We start from the raw sequence: 19,763 nt of genomic DNA, 5'->3' as shown, positions 1-19,763 counted from the left end.
TTAACACGCACGGCAGAAGACTGAACGCAACATTAGCTCTTGTGACTTTTACTCTGCTGTCGTATTCCCTTACTCATGTTGACAGATGGAGCGGCAGCCTCCTCGCAGAGGTCATGTTTGAGGAGAGACGGGCCCAGGATTTACAGGGGTTTTATCATGTAGCTGAGTGAGGCCATAATATGGTGAAGCAGTTTTAAAAGCTGAGCTGAACATTGTCCATTAAAACACCTCACCAAATAACACAGTGATTTTGTTTCGTCTTAAAAACATTCTCACCCCAAATCTATTGCCTTGATCTTTTAAATGAACACCAATAGAGCGCTGTGCTCCCACAATTAAGGCTTACTTGTCCCTTGAGTCTCAATAAGTCGAGTAGGAGCCAAAGCTTTTAGCTACAAGCTCCTCTCGTGTGGAACCATCTCCCAGTTTCAGTTCGGGGGGCAGACACCTTCTGTACGTTTCAGAGTAGGCTTAAAACTCTTAGTTATGCTGCTAAAGACTTAAATTTTGTCGGGGGACATATGACGCATGGAAATTATCTTTCCTCCTCCCTCTTCGTAACATTAACGCCTCATAGATAATTGTTATTGACTTGACTTCTCCCCAGAGTCGTAGTGTTTTATCATTGCAGACCCAGGACCGGGGCTGCGGCCACATCGTGGATCGAGATGGTGGTTCGTGGTGGTATCTTATCATGGATTACAATTACAACTAGATTGCTTAGATATACAATAAACCTACTCATATATTTTTCCATTAATGGAAATACTGCCATCACTACAATTGTCATTGCTGCTCCCTTAATTTCTCTCAGACCCTTTCGTTAATATTAATACTTTAAACACTGATAAACCTCTTTTCTCATGAATGTTGTAAATATTGTAATTATGTTGATGTGTTCAGCTATTGCACTTCTGTCTGTCCTGAGAGAGAGAGAGATCCATCACTCTCAGCTCTCTCTGAGGTCTCTACATTTTTTCTCTGTTTAAGTTGTTTTTTGGTAGTTTTCCCTTACTGTTGTTGAGGGTTAAGGGTTAAGGGGCAGAGGATGTCACACCTTGTTAAGCTTACTATAGGAAAATTGTGATTTGTGAATATGAGCTATACAAATACAATTTGCTTGATTGATTGACTTTGGATTGATATTGTAGATCGTGAACCTTAGGCAAAATCAATCATGAAGATGAACTCTGATTCTCTGAATTTTCTTGCACCATCATCAGGTCAGAATTCCCTGCACATTGGTGTATGATCCTAAATACCTCCTGCACAAGCTGAACTTGTGTTTAGTCCTACTCAGCAAACATTAAAATGCTAATGAGCTAAACTAAGATGGCGAACAAAGTAGACAGAGCATGCAGGCACAGTGACTTTTAGTTCAGAGCACTCTTGAGCCTTGCGTTGCAGAGCTGCTGTCATAGACATAGTTATTAGAATAAGATTTTCTTCTGAATTGTTTTTGTATAATTGCTCTGATTAGATTTTGAATAAATAATATCAAATTACCATATTAAAGTAGTTAAATGAAATGAATAAGCCACAATGAACCTCAATTAATCAATATGTCACTTCACCTGCATTTTAATTACTGTATGACACAGGTGGCTGTAGCACAATTTAATAATAACTAATAATAATTAATAACGACACAGGTGTCCTCTCAGGTGATAATTCTTGGTTTATATAGCTATATGTTTAATTATGAGTGTATGAATTATTATCTACTTTCATAATAGTTCAATAACACAATCAATGTCCATTTAAATTTTCAGATAAGCAATTTGTTTTTAAACATTTGAACAATGAACCGGGCGAGGGTGGATTCTGCTGCTCACCTTGTTGTACTCCACATGCAGTTTTTCTTGCTCGCTCTCCAGCTTGTCTTTTAAGTTCTTCTGTTCGGAGATGTTGTCCTGGATCTGGATCATTCGCATGTTCCGCTCTGAATATCAATGGGACAAAAATCAATAGCAAGATCGCAATCTATATCCAAGAAAGAGCACATGAGAGAGTGTACTGATGGCAGATAGGCGCTCTGCTGCAGGCTAATAGAGTATGCTCTCAAGGTTACTGTCATGGCGTCTGCTCCACATTTGGCAAAATAATCACTTTTGGGGGAGAAAATGATGAATAACCTATTAACATTATAGAGTATTAGATAGATGTGTTTAGCTTTCTTAAAATTTCAATCACGACACCAAGGATTATTCCTGCTCTTTGGATCTCAAAATCGGAAAGTTTACCTTCATATTAAAATAATAATTAGGTATGGATGCTTTAGTGACATAAGAATCATGTTTTAAGCTCAGTGCTCTTCCTGAAGCAGCTCTGTAAGACAATGAAGGGCGATTGAAAAGAGGAAAAAAAACAATGCATCAGATTCAATTATTTTATATACTAAGATAAAACACTCTGTTTTTTTAAGTGAAGTTTAATCTTTAAAAAGGTTTTACTCATTGTTTTGTGAAAAAAAAAAATATTTTGAAAGCCAGATCAATATTCAAAAAGGCTCGAAACAGTGTGCTCAGTTTGCCTTGATTAGTAATCCTTTTACCAATCCAAGCTAATCAATTTCCACGCCATGTTCTTTATGCGCTCTTGTCTGGTTGTAGATAGCTACAGCATCAATTAGGATTTTAATTCACTGTAAACAAGACTTTAAAAAGAGGACAGCAGAGCTTTCTATTTAAATTTTTCACGTTAGCTGTTTGCAGACATGACCTGCGGGTAAAATCGGGAGAATTGGCTACAGAGTTTATCCAGAATTTGCCTTTCACACCTGCACAACACAGTGGGAGGTTCTCTGCCCAGACGCGTTCACAATAGCAACAAATCCTCTGCATTAGGAGCAGCCGGGTGCAGCAGAACGAGGCATGAAGTGACGTTTTAACTCCGCTACGGAGATCATGTGATTTTCACAGACACCGGTGTCAGCTCATAACACCAGAAACTCTATTGACGTCAGTGTCTTATCCTGGGTTTCTTCAGACATTATACCAGGCGGCCAGGCGGAGAAAGTCTGCAAAGACTGCAGAACGTCTCACTCGGACATTTGCGTTCACACATGCACCTGAATATAGAGGAACTGCTGAGTTCAGTGCATGTCTGAAAGCAGTAACATTGAGGCATCTCTACCCCACGTTATGCAAGAATAACTGACAAAAGAACACTGGCAAATAAATGAGTCCTTACCAAGGTAGTAATTGACAAAGTCTGCTGTGAGGGCAGGCTGCTTGTGTTTCCTGCGGCCGTCCATGCTGGCGCTGGTGTCAGACGTGTCCACTGGGAAGATGTCGGTGCTGATGCCCATCAGCTCTGCCTTCCTCATCAGCTTCCTGATGGCTGAGGCACTAGAAGTGAGAGGGCGTGGCAGCTTTTCCCGGGGCACCCACGCCTGAGGCCGAGTGTTCCTGGACAACTCTGCTTTTGCCCTGTACTGCTGCAGGCGGGTGGTGATTCGGGCCTGCAGGTGTGACACACAATTACATAGACTAAGGCCCAATCCCATTTCAACCCCTTCTCCCTACCCCTTAGCCCTTCCCCTCCGTTTTTGCGTGTTCTCGTGTAGGGGTAGGTTGTCTCGATTCTTGTTGGGAGGGAGGGGGTGGGCCAAGTGTTTAAGGCTGTAGAATCTCGAAACTGAGATTTGTCAGACCAACACTTTAAACCAAACTTCTAAAATCAAATCTATTTGCATTTTCTTGTGATTTCATATGATCTGTATTTCATTAACAATAACCAAGATAATTAAGGAGACTTGTTTCCATCAAATAAAAACCATACTTAGGATTTTCATGATTTAATTGTTCTCTCTTGCTTGTCCACGGATGACTATTCCCCTGTTATTATATATTGATTGTGATGAAATAGTGATGTTTTACACCCCCGCCCCTCAGAATCATTATACAATTTGAGTGTCACAATTTCTAACATGAAATAACAGTTTTACATAAATATAACTGGGACATAAATTGCAAAGCCAACCCTTGGTCTAATCTCCACTCCCCCACTGAACGCTCACCCAGTAGCAAAATGGCCAAGCTTTGGGCAAATGGCTTGAGGCACAAACACGGATGCACATTTGAAAAGTTGTTGTGGGCTTTGGCTGTTGCAGCCGATATGAGTGAATGAACCTTACCTGAGCTTCAGGAGTAAGCTGTCTCTCTCTCTCCTGCAGAGAGACCTTACAGTAGGACTGCAAGGCCAGATAATTCTTCCTTTTCCACTTCCTGTCAAAGCGGTCTGCATGTTGTTTGCAGTACGCAAAAAATGGGTCTGCAATATCCTGGGGAAGAAGAAATTATATACAATAATGTAATAAAACTGAAAGACTAATTAATTAAGAAAACAGGGACAGCTTTTATTGCATCGGACTTTCACATCCAAGCTGCCTCCATTTCTCACTGAGTCACAAGAACAAACGCAGAAGTAGTTGTTCCAGCTTTTGGCTTCCTGGAAGCATTTAAGTTGGTGCTGCAGTGGATGGATTCAACAGTTTGACTTGTTGATAACCTGAACCTTTGTGTCCAGTAATTAAAAGTTCCAGCAAGCCAATGGCTATTCTGAAAAAATGAAAACAACAGCATATCGGCTAAATTGGTGAGGTATCATAGTTGCTGAAATGTTACTCTGCTTCAAGAATCACTGCAAGGTGTCATAGAGGACACAGTGGTCAATGTTTTAATCACGCTGCCTTTAGCTCACACGTTTTGGAGGACTGAGGCAGCAGTGACCTGACAGACAAAATCAGCATGATCACATTATCGTGTAAGTTTTTCAGAGCGGCTGGAACTTAAAACATTTCTGTTAGCGCTGATAAACCAATACCCCAAACGATGAGTCACTCACAGTTAAATCAGAATGTCCAAAGTGTCTGTTAGAGGTAGAGTAATTTTATTCAGGTAGGACATCTCTTGTGATTACTCATCCTATGTGTAAATCTAACAAAGATGAGATTTTTTCGTAGGTGGGACAGAAGTTTAGCTAATAAAAGCCTTACAATCAGTTTTGAGTGGTACTGCACCTGAAATATTTTACGTGAAGAGAACACAGATAGAATATTGCTTCACTTTAGTGTGTCATTCCGACAGCTGACCAACAACATATCACTCAACACTGAAACCCCTTAACACCTCACAAAGTGATATGCTATCATGTATTGAATATCCAGGTTGCTCTGCTTACCTCCTCTGCTGCAGCCTCAGACAGGAGCCCCTCCCGCTGTGCACAGGTCACATGGAAGTAGGACCGACACATTCCTGCATCACAGCTGATGCACACACCAGTCCTGGCAAAACGGGCATCTTCACAGAAACTGCATTCCTACATGCAACATAGTTCAACAGAGAGAGACTTCAAGTGCCATCTGCGACAAGGAAACGTTTAACATTTGTCTCCCATCGTCACACGGATTGCTTTTTTATACAAATATATGCCCTGGAAACTAGAATTCAAGTCTCTTTAATTGACGTTCAAAATGTCCAAACACACTTTCAGCACCATTGTCGTGTATAGCAGCAAGAAGAGTAGCATTTTAAGCATTTGCCACAATTCAACTATGTAACTGTAGACTGCAGTTCATAATTTTACTTCAACTTACATTTCACCTGCTTTCCCACCATATGCAAACAGATTTCTCTCTTCGACTAACATTACCTTGCTGCTACCTTGTGATGGCATGCTGCCTGTACTGATAATCTGTTTGTCTGTTCCCAGTCTATAAAGCTTAAGCTGCTGGTTCCAGGGTTTCTCTTGCTCTCTTCCTGCCTGTGAGTAGTTGCCTGGTTATGGTGCTTTGGTTCCTTTTCAGTTCTTTACTACACACATTCCTCTCTCATGCATACACTATTGATTCCACTGGATCCCTTGGCCAGGTTGGGTTTAGTTTAGTTTCGGTAGATGCTTAGATGGGAGACACACCAGATTTGGCAGCTTAAGTGTGTGGAAGCAATTGTGCTCTCCTTGGGAGGTTGCATTTGTTGGGGGCTGAAGAATAAGTGAATGTTGCCACCCCTGGACAAACGTCTCTGGAGAATGACCGCGGGAATTTGTGCAGTTGCTTGTTTGCATGTCGCCTCTTAAACCTTTTTGTTTTCAGTGCCTAAAACATCAAATATCCCTCTTTGTTTGATTCACATCTCACACTCATCTGCTGGAAATGTTATTGATATGGGGAACACTAAACCATATTCTGCAGCCTTTTGTGGACACTTTAATACCAATCTTTAATGGTTAGAATGTCACAGTCTATCTGGGTATTGTTGCTGATCATGTTCAATCCTTCATGGCCACAGTTTACCATCTTCTAATGGCTATTTCCAGAAGCCTAATGTTCCATGTCACAAAGCAAGACTCTCTTTCATGAACACTTTAGGATGTGGTAGAACAGATGATTGGCAGCAAGTGTAGTTGAGAGTAAAGGGAGGCTCTGGCTAATATTAGAGTTGTGTTCCCACTAAATTGCTTGGTGGGTGCATTAGGAAATAAAAGTCAGGATAAAGTAATCCAAAAGGACATCTGAAACTGGGTCCTGCAGCATGTTAAAGTTGTCAGTAAAACTTAACTGAAGCTATGCATCAATAAGCTGCATCAGTATGTAAAAAGAGTACTTGCCTTGGCCCCGTATTTTGAATAATTCATTTCTGTGAGCGTCACTGGTCGTAGTTTATCAATGTCTCCAAATGCTACTCCAGGAACATAAAGTGCACAAACCACATGCACCCATCTGAAAACGGAGATAAAGAAAATCAAATTGACTGATGAACAGGTTTGGTCAAGAGAAACAGAATACATAGTAGGAAAGAAAATCTTGATTTGAAGATTTTTCACAAGAGGTTTTGTATGTATTGTACTTATACTTCTTTCTTTTACTTTGCATCTATTATTATTGTGTATCTTTAAAGTAATTTTCTACTCAACAACACAGTAAATGAGGACCATCCCTCAATGCTATTTTAAGGATAAAGATAAATAAATAAAGACATCAAAGGTGTCATTTAAAATAAATCAAATGCTGCATGCTGATTTCAAGGAATGTCATTTAAAATGATCAAAATCTATGATGATGGATACTTTTGCATTCAATGTAGGGATTACTGCAAACAAAAGAAACTTAATATCATGAAATTGGCTGCAATGACTTGCCCAGACACTTCAAAAAGAAATGGATTCATAGATTTATGTAGCCCCAGACTCTTGACTACAGTTTGCTGTGACACAATTTCAAATGCGGACTTTAGGGAAGAGAATCCGAAGTCCAATATAAAGATATCCATCTCTGGCAAGCAACCGCTTCACAGTTTAATTTGCTGTGTTTTTCATGCTCTAGTGAAGTAGTAAATTCGGGTGCAGCCTGGCTGAGGAGCACTATCAGCGATAACGTGGCTGAAGTCTCCACGCTTCACATAACACACTCTTTTCTCTCACTCCTTTTCTTCCTCTATCTCTTCTCTTCCCTCCATCCCCTTCTCTCATTCCTCTACCAGTTCTTTCTCTCTCTAACTTCCTTTTCTCCCATGCACTGAATATATATACAATTTAGATAGCCTTTAGCTGCCTGCAGCATTTTGACCAGTGAAGGTCATTAGGTGATATTTGTTTCTGAACGCGTTCCACTAGTTGGCCTCGTAATTGGCAACTGACCACCGGGTCAGTGTGTTGCTGTATCCCACCTCCCAGCATCCGTCTCTTTGAAGATGCCATCCTGGTTGGGGCACAGCTCACAGCTCGGAGTCACTCCGTTTTTACAGGCGTCACAGAACCAAGGCTCGGTCGAATTCTCAGAGGCTGAGCTCATGATCGAGTCACTTTCGCCATCAACACCATAACACCCTGGAAACACAGAAAGGGTTTGCCGGTATGGCAACGTCAATTAAATTGTTCATTAAAGGTAACATCAGTCATCCTATTTTCCATTTGATCGCCTCTCATATAGAGCAGTAACGGGAACATCACAATTTGTCACTACCACTCAAGAAGCAAAAGAAACATTGGCCAGTGAGTTAAGTGTTTCATTGGCTAGAGAAGCTCATTTGAAAGCACAGAACCATGACAATAATATACAAAATAAGAATAGAGGGGTTCCAGCTAAGCTTATCATTTTGTATTTAGAGTAAAGTTCATTTTCATATAATTTGCGGGCCAGCCAAGCCATAGAGATAGACTCTGACACCCCAACATACTATATTTTTACATTTCTCAAAATAACATGAAACATGTTGGTGTTTTGCCCTAGCCGTGTGCAGCTCTCTTGCCCCCTATGTTACTCTTTCTCTCTTCCTACAGCTTTGCTGTTAATTACAACAGACATTTGGAAATACAAAACTAAAATTTACCTTCATTAGACTGTCTTTGCAGTGCAAAATGAATTTTGTTCTGGTTTAGCGTTTTGAGAGCTGGTCTTGAAGCTGCTACAATTTAAGGACCAATCACTATAGTTAAATACTGGCATTGCTTTATAATGTGTATTCAATTGACACAAATCTGCACCCTTTTATATTGTTTACTGTACTCCACAGAACATATAACCAAAAGGTTAGCTTTTTTTATTCTTAGGGAAGTATGTCTCTCTCTCAATTGGAAACAGATCCAACAGCTTTCTGTGCAGAGCTGTCAATCTCCTGTGACACTGCAGCACCACAAAACGAACATTTAATAAAAAATGTAGCCTTAGAGAAGCAAGAAGAAGCAAAGTGAAAGCATTTCAATGTTGTCCTCTTAATTTTCTGAGGTTGCCTAAACAATTACGAGGATGATGTGGTTTCTATGGCAGCTATTACACCAGACAAACGTGCTCTTCCCTACCAATGAGGGCAGCAATCTGTACTCTGCCTCCATAGGGGAGATAACATTCTAACTCCTAATTCAGTCATCCAGCCTTCAGGCTTTTTAAGAAATGGGAAAGACTCACAAATCAAAAAGCTCAGTGTTCTGCATGCTCGTCACTATGTGCCACACTGGGGAGTTGGGCAGCCAATTGAAAGCAAACACTGGGGCAGACGGATTTATTTATTTCGCTCTAACTTTGTTTGGGGGTTCATGTCCTTTTCTGATTGAGAGACCTCTTGCTGTGTGTCATGCAGAATCACTAATTTTGACCTCTTTGGGACCGGGGGTATTTTCAGTTTTTTCACAGGTTTCTGGTCCGTTCTTTAAGGTCAACTCAAAGAGATAAACCAATCAAGCCACTGATTACTCCACAGGGCAAATTATGTCACAGCTGGATTCCATCTTGACCTTCAAAACAGAAGACCTACTTAGAATCTAATTACCCAAGATGTGGGTGTAACTACTGCTTATTTCTACCTCAATTTTTCGTCCACAGTGTGTGGCAAGAGCAGGGTGCTGGTCCAATATAGTAAACAGGTATGACTGGAATACCTTTGGCAAGAGTTGGGTGCCTCATCTTCACTGATTGGACTTTGAACTGTGGAACTGGGGGTTATGAATGACCACCATACTGGCTTAACCGTCTTAGGGCTGAACCGTGGCACAAATCTTCGATGTTCCTTTTGAACTGAGATACAAAGCTCAGACCGTTAAGCCACGGGTTGCTGGCTAATATGAGCTAAGCTGACAAAAAGTGATGACTACAGGATAGCTTCATAATCCCTGAAGGAAAGATTATCCTTGTCAGAAATGACGAGCTTGGCAGAAAAAAAGAAGGGGTAAGGTACAGTCGACTAAACCAGGAGAAGTACTTTTAACTGCATTGAGATTGAATACAAGAAAATTCCTGCTTGCCGTCAACAAAGCAGGTGGATACATTCAGAAGTAGAAATATAAAAGCATGTGTGCATAAAGACATTAAATAAAGGTAATGGAGGGGGGTTGTTTGTCCATGGGATGAGCAAGCATACATTGTATGAATAAATGAGTAAAAAGCCAAAAATAAATGCAGATGCTTCAATACAGACACAAGAGCCATTCATAGTTTGATGAGAGAGAAAATGACATAATCGTGCTGAGGCTTTCATTCATCAGATCTCCACCCAAATGAATACCTATATTGGACAGCACGCTCTTCCACATGAAAATGCCAAACAAAATGAGGGAATATCAAACTTGGGAGAATCTATGACAAGGAGAACTCAAGCTGCTCTGGAGGCTTGTGTGGACACAACACCTTGACAAGCCACTTTATGTGTCGTATATCTCCATTTTTATACTTTATACAAAATGTAATACTCAGAACTATGGAAAAAAGGGGAAATTCCCAAACAAGGGTGATATTAGGGATACAACAAACCCATATTTTTGTATCTATACAATATAAATATCTCTGTAAATATGAACTTTTGAAATTTTAAAAGACATGCTGTACTCTTAATGATTCAGATGTACTAAGATGTTTGTCTTCTTCCCGACACAGAGGCTAAGAATAATAATGTTCAAGATAATAATTTCCAACTAGGCTTCCCGGATGAGGCTCCACAGCACTACTATGAAGCAATGACACATAACAAAAAGGTAGGGCTCTTTTATAATATTATGAAAAGTAAAAAAGCTGTACTGGCAAGCATTTGATAATTGTTAGAAAGGCCAGTTAGAACAGAACTTCTCCATGTGCTCCATGTACATGCTTGCTTTGTGGACACCTGCTCACTCCATCTTTTGATCTCTCACCCAGGGCCTGAGTGCCTACCTTTCATGTCAGCCTCTCTTCTCTTCTGAGAAGGAGTGATGTGTAAGGAAACTGGTGTGAACACAAGAACAAAGTGAAGCAGCGGAGTCGAGGGTCAAGACTGACTCCATATACCGACAGCTCATCCCTCATCCCTACCTCAAAGTCCTTCTTGACCTCATCTTAAATTTAAACAAGCAACTCTGTCTGATAGACCTAGTTCACATGTTAAGTCCACCTTTTTAGCAGAGGTGCATCTCTGCTTGTCTCTGTCGCTCCTCGTACAAACCAAACAATCATTTAGTCAGTTATTAATCGACAGTGTCGGATCATGAATCCGGATTGTTCCAGTCACTTAAACCCTGATGTCCTGGCTGTGCGCATCACTTCTCGTGACACAAAGTAAACTTCAATGCTGTTCAGACCCTAATAACTTCTGATTAGTGATGGTGTTTATTGTTAACGGGTAAAGTGAGCGCAGGTCAGCAGGGTGAGGAGGGAGGACATGCAGCAGGGTAATACAGTATGGTACAAGGATACCCAATTCATAATGTGTTTGCCCTGATCCTGGAGCAGTGGATGCTAAATGAAAGTAGGGGAAACTGTGAGTTAGTCACTCTATATTCATTGAGTGTGATAAACCAGTGACTTCAAGCCATTGTTTGAAAAACAGATGCTAACATGCTAACCGGGTAGCTGTTTTGCTAGCTGTTATTACACTAACTCAGTGTAAATAATAACATACATAATGATTGTAGAATCAGCATGGTGAATTTAAAATCATAAGAAAAACAACTGCGGTACTTTGTCAACTCAAGTACGCCAAATGTCAGCGGACACACTTTTACCCAAGCATTGTTTATTCAGTTCATGGGGTAGGGGCTCCTGCACAGGAAATTCTAAACTAAAATAAATTTCTTATAAAACATGGCCACATCAACAATTGCTGTTACTGGAGAAAAGAACACACTTCCACTGCCAAGGTGAAACGACCCTGCCTCAGCAGCAGTTCTTCATAATCAAATAGCTCGATCTCAGGGTGGCAAACTTCCAGCTCAGCTCTCCTCAAAATAAATGCATGGAATGGCCTGAATTCATTACTGCTAGCAACACCTTAGATCACAGTGCAATACTTAAAACTACAAAGTACGAGAACTGAGGGGAATACATGTGTGAGTCAGCAGCCAAGTATGCAATAATACAAGTTAGTTTCTACAGTCAGGAAAATTCTTGCCATAGTTTTTGTTTTTTGTATCTGAGCTCTCTGAACCGCTTACACAGCTGCTGAATGACATGTAACTGAGAGTCTAGAAGGCAGCTGGATGTGACTGGAGGCTTTTCACTCTGCCGTCAGGACTTAAGTCTCAAAACCTGAATATACTGAATCATAACCATCTACATGTATACCACTACAAAAGTGGTAATAACATAGTTTTCTTTTTGTTGTTGTTTGATTGGTTGTTTTTTGTGGCAAATTAAATGTCCCTTTAATGGACAGGGATGTATTGGAGGAAATAAGGGTGAAGAAGGGCTGTCAATGAATATTCCAAATTTGATTGTATTAACATTTGTCAAAAAAAACGAACAACATTTGATTGTGAAAAAGCGAGTTCTCATTTTGGCCTTTTAGTAACTATGGCAGAGAGTTCACAACCTCATCTAGAAAGAGCGATTTGCCCTCTGAACATTCAAAAACTGTCAGTAAATGGCAAATTGGTTTGACTATCAAATTGGTTAGCCTTCTTATAGACATAATGTGCAAAAATAAATATTTGAATCGTTTAAACCTCTATGTTTTTTGACCAATTCTTACAATACAAAGGCACAATAGCCAAATATATTTTTAATTTAATAATACTAAATTTTGAGATCTATAAACAATAAAATCATAAAAATAAAATCATAAAAAGTAAATCATAAAAAGTGATATCTTGAGAGAGGGCGACTGCTCAGTAAAATGTGTATCACTGTCTGTTTGTATGAATTGGAAACTTACAAAAACGGAAGTATGCATTTGCCTGTGTTCCAGTACTGGACAGTGGTGTGACAGACTGTGGCAAGGCAAGGCCCTATATGTGAAGACACATGTAGTCGCAATACAGTCAAAGTTTATGAAGTAATAAATTACATTTATCTGGTAATTTCATAGTGCTGATAGACAGCCTGGGAATATGGACTGCCTAACAAGCCAACTCCAGATACATTAAGTCTCTGAATCATTAATGTACTCACAGAGTTCACTGTTAGTAGCTTTTCTAGTTTAAGGGACCTGGTATCTTTAACCAGACTGTTGCCTGACATATATTTATGGTTTTAGGCACACTCTGTATATGTCAACACAATGATGCATTGAACCAGCTATGTAGCTTACCTTCGTGCACGGTGACCCCACAGTTGTCACACTGAATGATCTCGTCTGCGTCCTCGCTGTTGTCCCCCAGACAGACACAACAGATGAGGATGTGCTGAGTGCTCCAGGTCTGGGACCGGTCCAGCAAGGCATCCTGGGGAATCCAAAATGAAAGACACATGTAAGAAGTATAAAATAAAAGATGCAGTTGCTTGATATAATTATTAATTTAAAAAAGGGTCAGTTATAATTCTCAGGCAAATACAGTATCTGCAATGGGAACAGGCAAACAAGACTAGGGATCTCACCATGGTTTCAAAGCTAATTTTAGCTCTTTATATTTATCATTCAGATGTGATTTTGTGACACTGCTGCAGTTCCATGTTTTCTGGTAAAATGGCCGTTCTATGTAAATCTTTCTAGGATACTTTTAACTTCTCAAAGCCACAGTTCTCACATGTCTGACAAGTATTTTGTTTGCTGCTCTAGTATTGTGGCAGGAAACAATTTCCCAGCCCCTGAACAACTTTTATTAGAACAATAACCCTTTTTTATATAGAATCATATATGACCAGAGTTGCATTTAACTCATCCATGAGCAACGAACAAACACACACACAGATATACACACAAACACGTACACTAGGAGTGATGAGTGAGCCCACAAATTTACTCTGAGCCCTGAACAGCTGGGAGCATTTTGGGGATAGGTGTTTTGCTCATGGGAACTACAGCTGTGGATGTTGAAGGAGAATGACTGTACCACATGGTTGTAAAAAGTGAGGCCTTCTTCTGCAGCCACTATCCTTTGAGCCCTGGTTTGCTGTCCTCCACTTCTTAAGAAAAATATATATTGCTAAATGTGCCTATCTGCTCTTTGTTGCTCGGCAGGTAGAGGACAGTTTGTTTATGAAAGCACTGTTTTATTCCTGCTGGCAACAAGGCTGATGAGAGGGAGCTTGCAGCCTATGAAAATCAAAAAGATGAGCTAAAACAAGCTAAAACATGTGTTTCTCTGTGTTTGTCTCCACAAGTGATGCCTGCCATATTGCACAGTCAATTTGACCCACTGTTAGTGTGAAAACAGTGAATAGTGCAGCCTTAAATCTGCTTTGGAGTAAATTCTCTCTACGCTCGACCAAACATCTGTCATTCCATTTACTGTGTCTTTGTGAGACTGGAGTTTTACCTCATTGCCCTTTCCCTGGGACATGCTGTCATTCGTAAGCTCTTCATCGAAGGTACTGGTGTTCTTCGCCTTCTTCATGGGCTTCTTCACTTCTTTGTCAGTATCACTGCTACTGTTGTTGTTGTTGTTGTTGTCATCACCATCTTCCTTGTCATCGTCGTCATCGTCGTCGTCGTCATCGTCATCATCATCATTATCATCGTCATCATCGTCGTCGTCATCGTCACTTGCGCTGCCACCCTCCTCTTCATCAGTGCCCCCTTTCTGGGTAGCTGCTTTGCCTTTTTTCTTCCCTGCTGTGGGTCTCCAGTCATTATCATCCTCGCTGTCATAGTCGTCCATCTCGTTTAGCTCTTCCATTGTGGTGAAGTCCAGCAAGGGACGGTTCCTGCGGAAATTCCATTTCTTGGGCTCTGCCTGACTCTCATCAGTGTTCACACTGCCAGAGCCCGAAGTGGAAGCGGTATCAGCAGCTGGAGCGGGCTCGGGCTCCGTCTCAGGCTCAGGCTCTGATGTTTTCCTGCTCTTGCGTCGGCTTTTAAGCGGGGGGACAGTAGGGGTGTCTTTGGTTGGGCTGTCTGACGAAGGCTGCTGTTTAGTCTTCTCTTCATCTCCTGTTAAGTTTTCATCAGCAGCCAGGTCTTTGGCCTCCTCCTCGTCTATACCATCGTCTGCAGAGGCAACATTGTCCGATTCGCTTTCTGTACCTGCAGCACTCGCTTTAGACCCTTCTTCATCACTGCCGTTGCCTGTGCCGTCTGATCCTGTCAGAACACCAAACAACAACAAATGAATCAAAACAGATTAGAACAGTAGGAATAGGGTCATTTTCAAAGGCTTGGTTGTTGCTCAAGCATCTGTAAGGAATTGTGTAGGCAGGTGGGTTTTAAATTTAACTCAAAACTAAAACTATAATTTTTAATTATAATTTAATTATATTTTGTATTCAACTGTGGTTATATGCCTCCACCAACCAGATTAGTTTGCATCTACATGTGTCTATTTTTTCCGGATTTATATAAAGTCACTGTGACATTTACCTTTTGCCCTTTAAATGAAATCACTTCATCTTTGATACACGTTTGATCAGGTGACAACTGATGAGTTGAAGAAATTCCTCAATTCCTCAAGTCAGGTTTGAGTTATTACATTCACAGGAACATTGAACCCTGACCTTTGAACTCCAGGCAACAAAATCAAATCAGTTCATCTTTGAGTCCAAGTGAACGTTTGTACCAAATTTTAAGACATTCCTTCAATTAACATACTTTGTGGGGCCACCATGACCTTGACCTTTGACTTTTGTCTACAAAATTGAAATCCAACTTCAAGCGAATGTGGCAAATGTGAAAGAATTTCCTCAATGCGTTCCGGAGATATTGCATTCACAAGGAAAACATTTATTTGTGAGATCACAGTGACCTTGACCTTTGACCACCAAATTCTATTCAGGTTATCCTGTATGAATATTTGTGTCTCATGTAATGATATCCCCTTCGGCCATTTGCTCCCTCGATTCATCCTGATAATGTTATCAGAGAGCTGTGGTCATAGTGTCAGTTTTTATTGGAAAAGCCTCGAAATGACACAGGGAAAGTCAAGAAGACTATACTTGGCTGCATATTTTCGAGAGCAATGCAGAAGAAAACAACACAGCAGGGTGTTAACTTTACGAAACAAACCTCAGCTAACTGATGTACAGGGGCAAGAAAAACTAGTGATGCGTTAAGAATGACCTGTTTATTCTGCAATATTGGTTATAAGATGTGACAACTCAACATCAGTGTGTCATACAGAACAATGTCAGTGAGTGCGTTCAATAATGAAATGTACAGTTAGAATTGTTTGTGTGTTGTCAGCTTAAGCACATTGTATGTGTCAATACTTGCGACACAGATGCAGACCAGAGCACACTTTATCACCAATCAATGCAGGAAAACAGATTCACCGACATTTTCCTGCCACTGTAAGTAGGTGATGGAAAAGGAAGGCAGCATGACCCTGGACACGGACGGGCAGGGCAGTTTGTTCCATTGGCCTCTCCAACCATCTCTACTCTGGTGCTGACTTTCAATGAAGTCAGCAAAACAACGTCTGTACCAGACGCGGGTACAACCTCCCTTACTGCCACCCGGTATGACTGAGCATTGGGCCGACAGCGTGGTCAGCAGCCAGGCAGGACAAATGCTGCACGACGCACTGGGATTTTATGATTAAGCTACGAACAGCACTCACACTCCTCCTTTCTCTGACTGTGCTGTTTTCACATCACAGATGATGCACAAATGCAATAAAACAACAGACAAATGTCGGCTGATATGAGAGTTTAGTGAGGGGCGGCTGCTGTGAAGGTGAGCTGAACTGACACAGCCAGGGCAGGGCAGTGAACAACACATTTCTTATATTTGTGTGTTGAAGATATCAGTGATAGAGCCGAGTGTTCAAAAAAGAATAAAATACGAGTTGAAAAAATTAACCAATAAACCACAAGCACATGACAAATTAATACAAAGAAGATAATCCAGTCCGATACTTTGGTTTCAGATGCTGACTGGGAAAAGTTCATTGCCCTTTCATTACCATAATTTTCTCCGAAGGAGGTGCATGTGTTATCACAAATGTCCCAGCTAGACACTCCGTAGTCTCCATGCTTTTAACGTGCAACAGACGCAAAAAAATAAAAATACTTACATATACATATATATATATATATATATATATATATATATATATATATAAATACTAACATTTACTATGTAAACACTGTCTCCACACACAGGTCCAAACCTGTTTTATCCTCCTTTGAAAAATGGAACGATAGCTTAGTAGCTGTAGTATAATTACAGTTTATCTTTTTGATTATAAAATGAGGGGAACTCTTCCATAAATCAACTTTAATCCCAAAACCTAGGTAAACATATTGTACAGAAAAACTGCCACATTACCATTTTCCATTAATCAGGTAACTATTGGTGAGTCTGCATTTGCCCTTTTTGGACAAAGTGCAGGGTAGGCAGTTTTCCAGATCGCTACTCACTAAGCTTCAGTGCCGATGCTTGAGTGAACCCACAACTCACGACAAGAAGTTTAAACTGGCCCCGATAAACGTGGTGTAATGGACAAGAGGTGCTTGAGAGACTGGAGAGACAACTACATTAGACAAAGATCAGTAAATAAATCACTGGCAAAATTGTGGAAAATGTGGTCTTCATTAAAACTGGTGCCAGGAAGATGATGTTGAAAAAACTTTGGTCATCACAGGATACAGACTCTTGTCGCAAGCTAAATGTTTGGAAACCATTTTTTGGTGTACACAATAGCTATATATTGCGATGTTTCGTAAGAATATGAAATGACATACTGTGCAACTTAAAAGGCGACAGGATGTTTCACAGTCCATGCTTACCTGAGGCATCTCCCACTTGAAAGTCACTGTCATCTGAGCTGTCATAATCCAAGGCATCTAAGAGGGAGGCAGCGAGTGGCTTCACCTGCCGGCGCTTCAAACTGCGGTCCACTGACAGGAGAGAATCGCAGAAAACAAGGTCTGAGCAAACGCATGTCCGAGCAGCAAATAACACCGACCCTCCAGTGTAACATTATGGCATCGGATACCAGTTTTAAACAATACTTGTTGGTTAAGCAGTGACTGTCATTGAAACACAAATTGCAGCCTCTTGTTTCAGTGCGTATGTGTAGATGAAGAGCAGAAGCAGAACGCGTGTCAAATTGGCATACTAGTACTGATGACCATATGACATTAAAACAACAATGATATAACATCAGTATATGATAGTGGTGGGCAGTATCTGTCGTGATGATAATAATGATAAGCCAAGTGGCCCACAGCAATGACAAACCATACAGCATAAACACGTGGGTCAGCGGGAAGGAATATATGTGCCAGTGGACATGAGTAGGATATTAGTATTGTTTGTGTGTGCCAGCAGATTCACATTGGGTTAAACTACAGCAGATACAACCCAGAATACCACATGGTGAGAGCATCAGCCATGTTGTGCTCCATGCCTCTCTCAAAGTTGGGTAAATCTGCAGCCTAAACCTCCCTGTATAACTACTGTGGCCCCGATGGTACATGGTGCATCCTGAGCAACACCAAACCTCTCTGTGGATTGTGGAATACGGTGTTCCGTGTCAGATTGTCTTCCTAATTGCCATTTACAGTTCTTCTGCCTGTTCTTAATTCTATTATTGAGCACCGATGTCCTGAGTCAGACCCTGGCCAGCTCTCTCTCCATCAGTGCTTTGTGAGTGCTGGGTGTTGATCGCTCTCCCTCCCTGTGCAAACAGCCCCCGCGACAGATGTCTGTTTAAACCGTGCAAACGTGAGGCTGAAACACTATGGTTCATTCAATAAAAAGGTAAAAAAAAAAGTTTGATCGGATTTCGCCGAACAGCCTGATGAGATTCACGAACGCTCCTCACATGAACACTACGTTTAGCGTTAGCATAGTGTTAGCAAACAGAGCGCACCACTGTAGCTCCGCAGCTATCGAGCAACTGCACAGCACTACACTACAAACTGCTGTTAGCCAAGTCCTGTTCCTCCAAACAGAAGTTAACCACGGAGACTATGTCGACCTCAAAAGCTGCAGCGTACATAGTTATTCGATCTGCTTCAAGCAGCGTCGTTCCCTCACCTCGTCAACCAGGGGAGCTAGCTACTCGTAGCTAGCGTTAGCTGTAACAGTAGCATTCAAATTACAGCGTTGTTATGTAAACCGTTGAGGCCGTTTCACGTATTTATGAGCATGGACATAAAGTAAAGGGTAGGATTTACACACTACATGTATAACACATCAGTGTTTGCATTAATAGCAACAGCACTTGCTCGTCACAAAGCATTGCTGGTCTAGCTTAGCCGGCTAGCTGCTAGTTAGCAGCAGTTCGAGGCTGGAAATGATGTTATTGTTCGGCACACGACAAATCTAAATCCACACAATCGTACAGAATCTAAGAGGAAAATTGCAGCGTGGAAAGCAGCACTCACTCTGTGGTTCGTTTTTACTACAAGGAACGAGGCAGGTCTCCTGTTAGCAGCATGTTATGTGGACAATGGAACACACGGCAGTGACGTACACACGACTGGATGTTGTTGCCATGGGGACAGACAGTAAAGGATGAAGCTACAGGATGATTACAGGAAAAAAAACAGACAAGCAATATAGGCCTAGAAATATATTTTAAAAAACATATATATGTATTGTTTAATGTTTTAGTTTTAAGAATTTTTACATGTAAGGCTGCATATATATTATTGCAACCACACAACATCAGTGTATAGAAAGACAGCTCAATATATGTATTCATAAACATAAAATATATTTTATTTATAAACACATATTATATATGTGATATGATTGAAAGCTTAAGACTGAACGGTGTCACCACCTGATTCTACAACCAATAACAGAGAAGAGCTTATAAATCGTCTCTCTAATGAATTTTGTATTGGAATCCTTTAGAGTCAAATACAGCTGTTTACAAGTTAAAGGAAAAAAAAACAACAAGTGTCTCAATATGATTACCAAGAAAACAAACCATAACTCCAGAGTCCCCAAAGCCTCTTCAGACACTTGACT

At 40.8% G+C, this 19,763-nt stretch overlaps 1 protein-coding gene across 2 annotated transcripts in view; it reads right to left on the bottom strand.

The window, feature by feature from the left end:
* Nucleotides 1–19,299, bottom strand: part of phf14 (PHD finger protein 14) — a 79,010-nt gene extending 59,711 nt beyond the window's left edge. For both annotated transcript variants that reach the window (XM_034601135.1, XM_034601136.1), the window contains exons 1-10: nt 19,172–19,299; nt 17,567–17,677; nt 14,161–14,924; nt 12,993–13,125; nt 7,671–7,830; nt 6,613–6,724; nt 5,185–5,322; nt 4,139–4,285; nt 3,193–3,463; nt 1,836–1,942 (exon numbers count right to left, since the gene is read on the bottom strand). In XM_034601135.1, coding sequence (XP_034457026.1) covers nt 1,836–1,942; nt 3,193–3,463; nt 4,139–4,285; nt 5,185–5,322; nt 6,613–6,724; nt 7,671–7,830; nt 12,993–13,125; nt 14,161–14,924; nt 17,567–17,677; nt 19,172 — 1,944 coding nt within the window. In that variant the 5' untranslated portion in view covers nt 19,173–19,299. The remainder of the gene's footprint in view (nt 1–1,835; nt 1,943–3,192; nt 3,464–4,138; nt 4,286–5,184; nt 5,323–6,612; nt 6,725–7,670; nt 7,831–12,992; nt 13,126–14,160; nt 14,925–17,566; nt 17,678–19,171) is intronic.
* Between the last annotated feature and the right edge of the window lie 464 nt (nt 19,300–19,763).

Source organism: Hippoglossus hippoglossus, chromosome 11 (genome assembly GCF_009819705.1).
Source record: "Hippoglossus hippoglossus isolate fHipHip1 chromosome 11, fHipHip1.pri, whole genome shotgun sequence".
NCBI lineage: Eukaryota > Metazoa > Chordata > Actinopteri > Pleuronectiformes > Pleuronectidae > Hippoglossus > Hippoglossus hippoglossus.
This window is presented reverse-complemented; position numbering and strand designations above follow the sequence as displayed.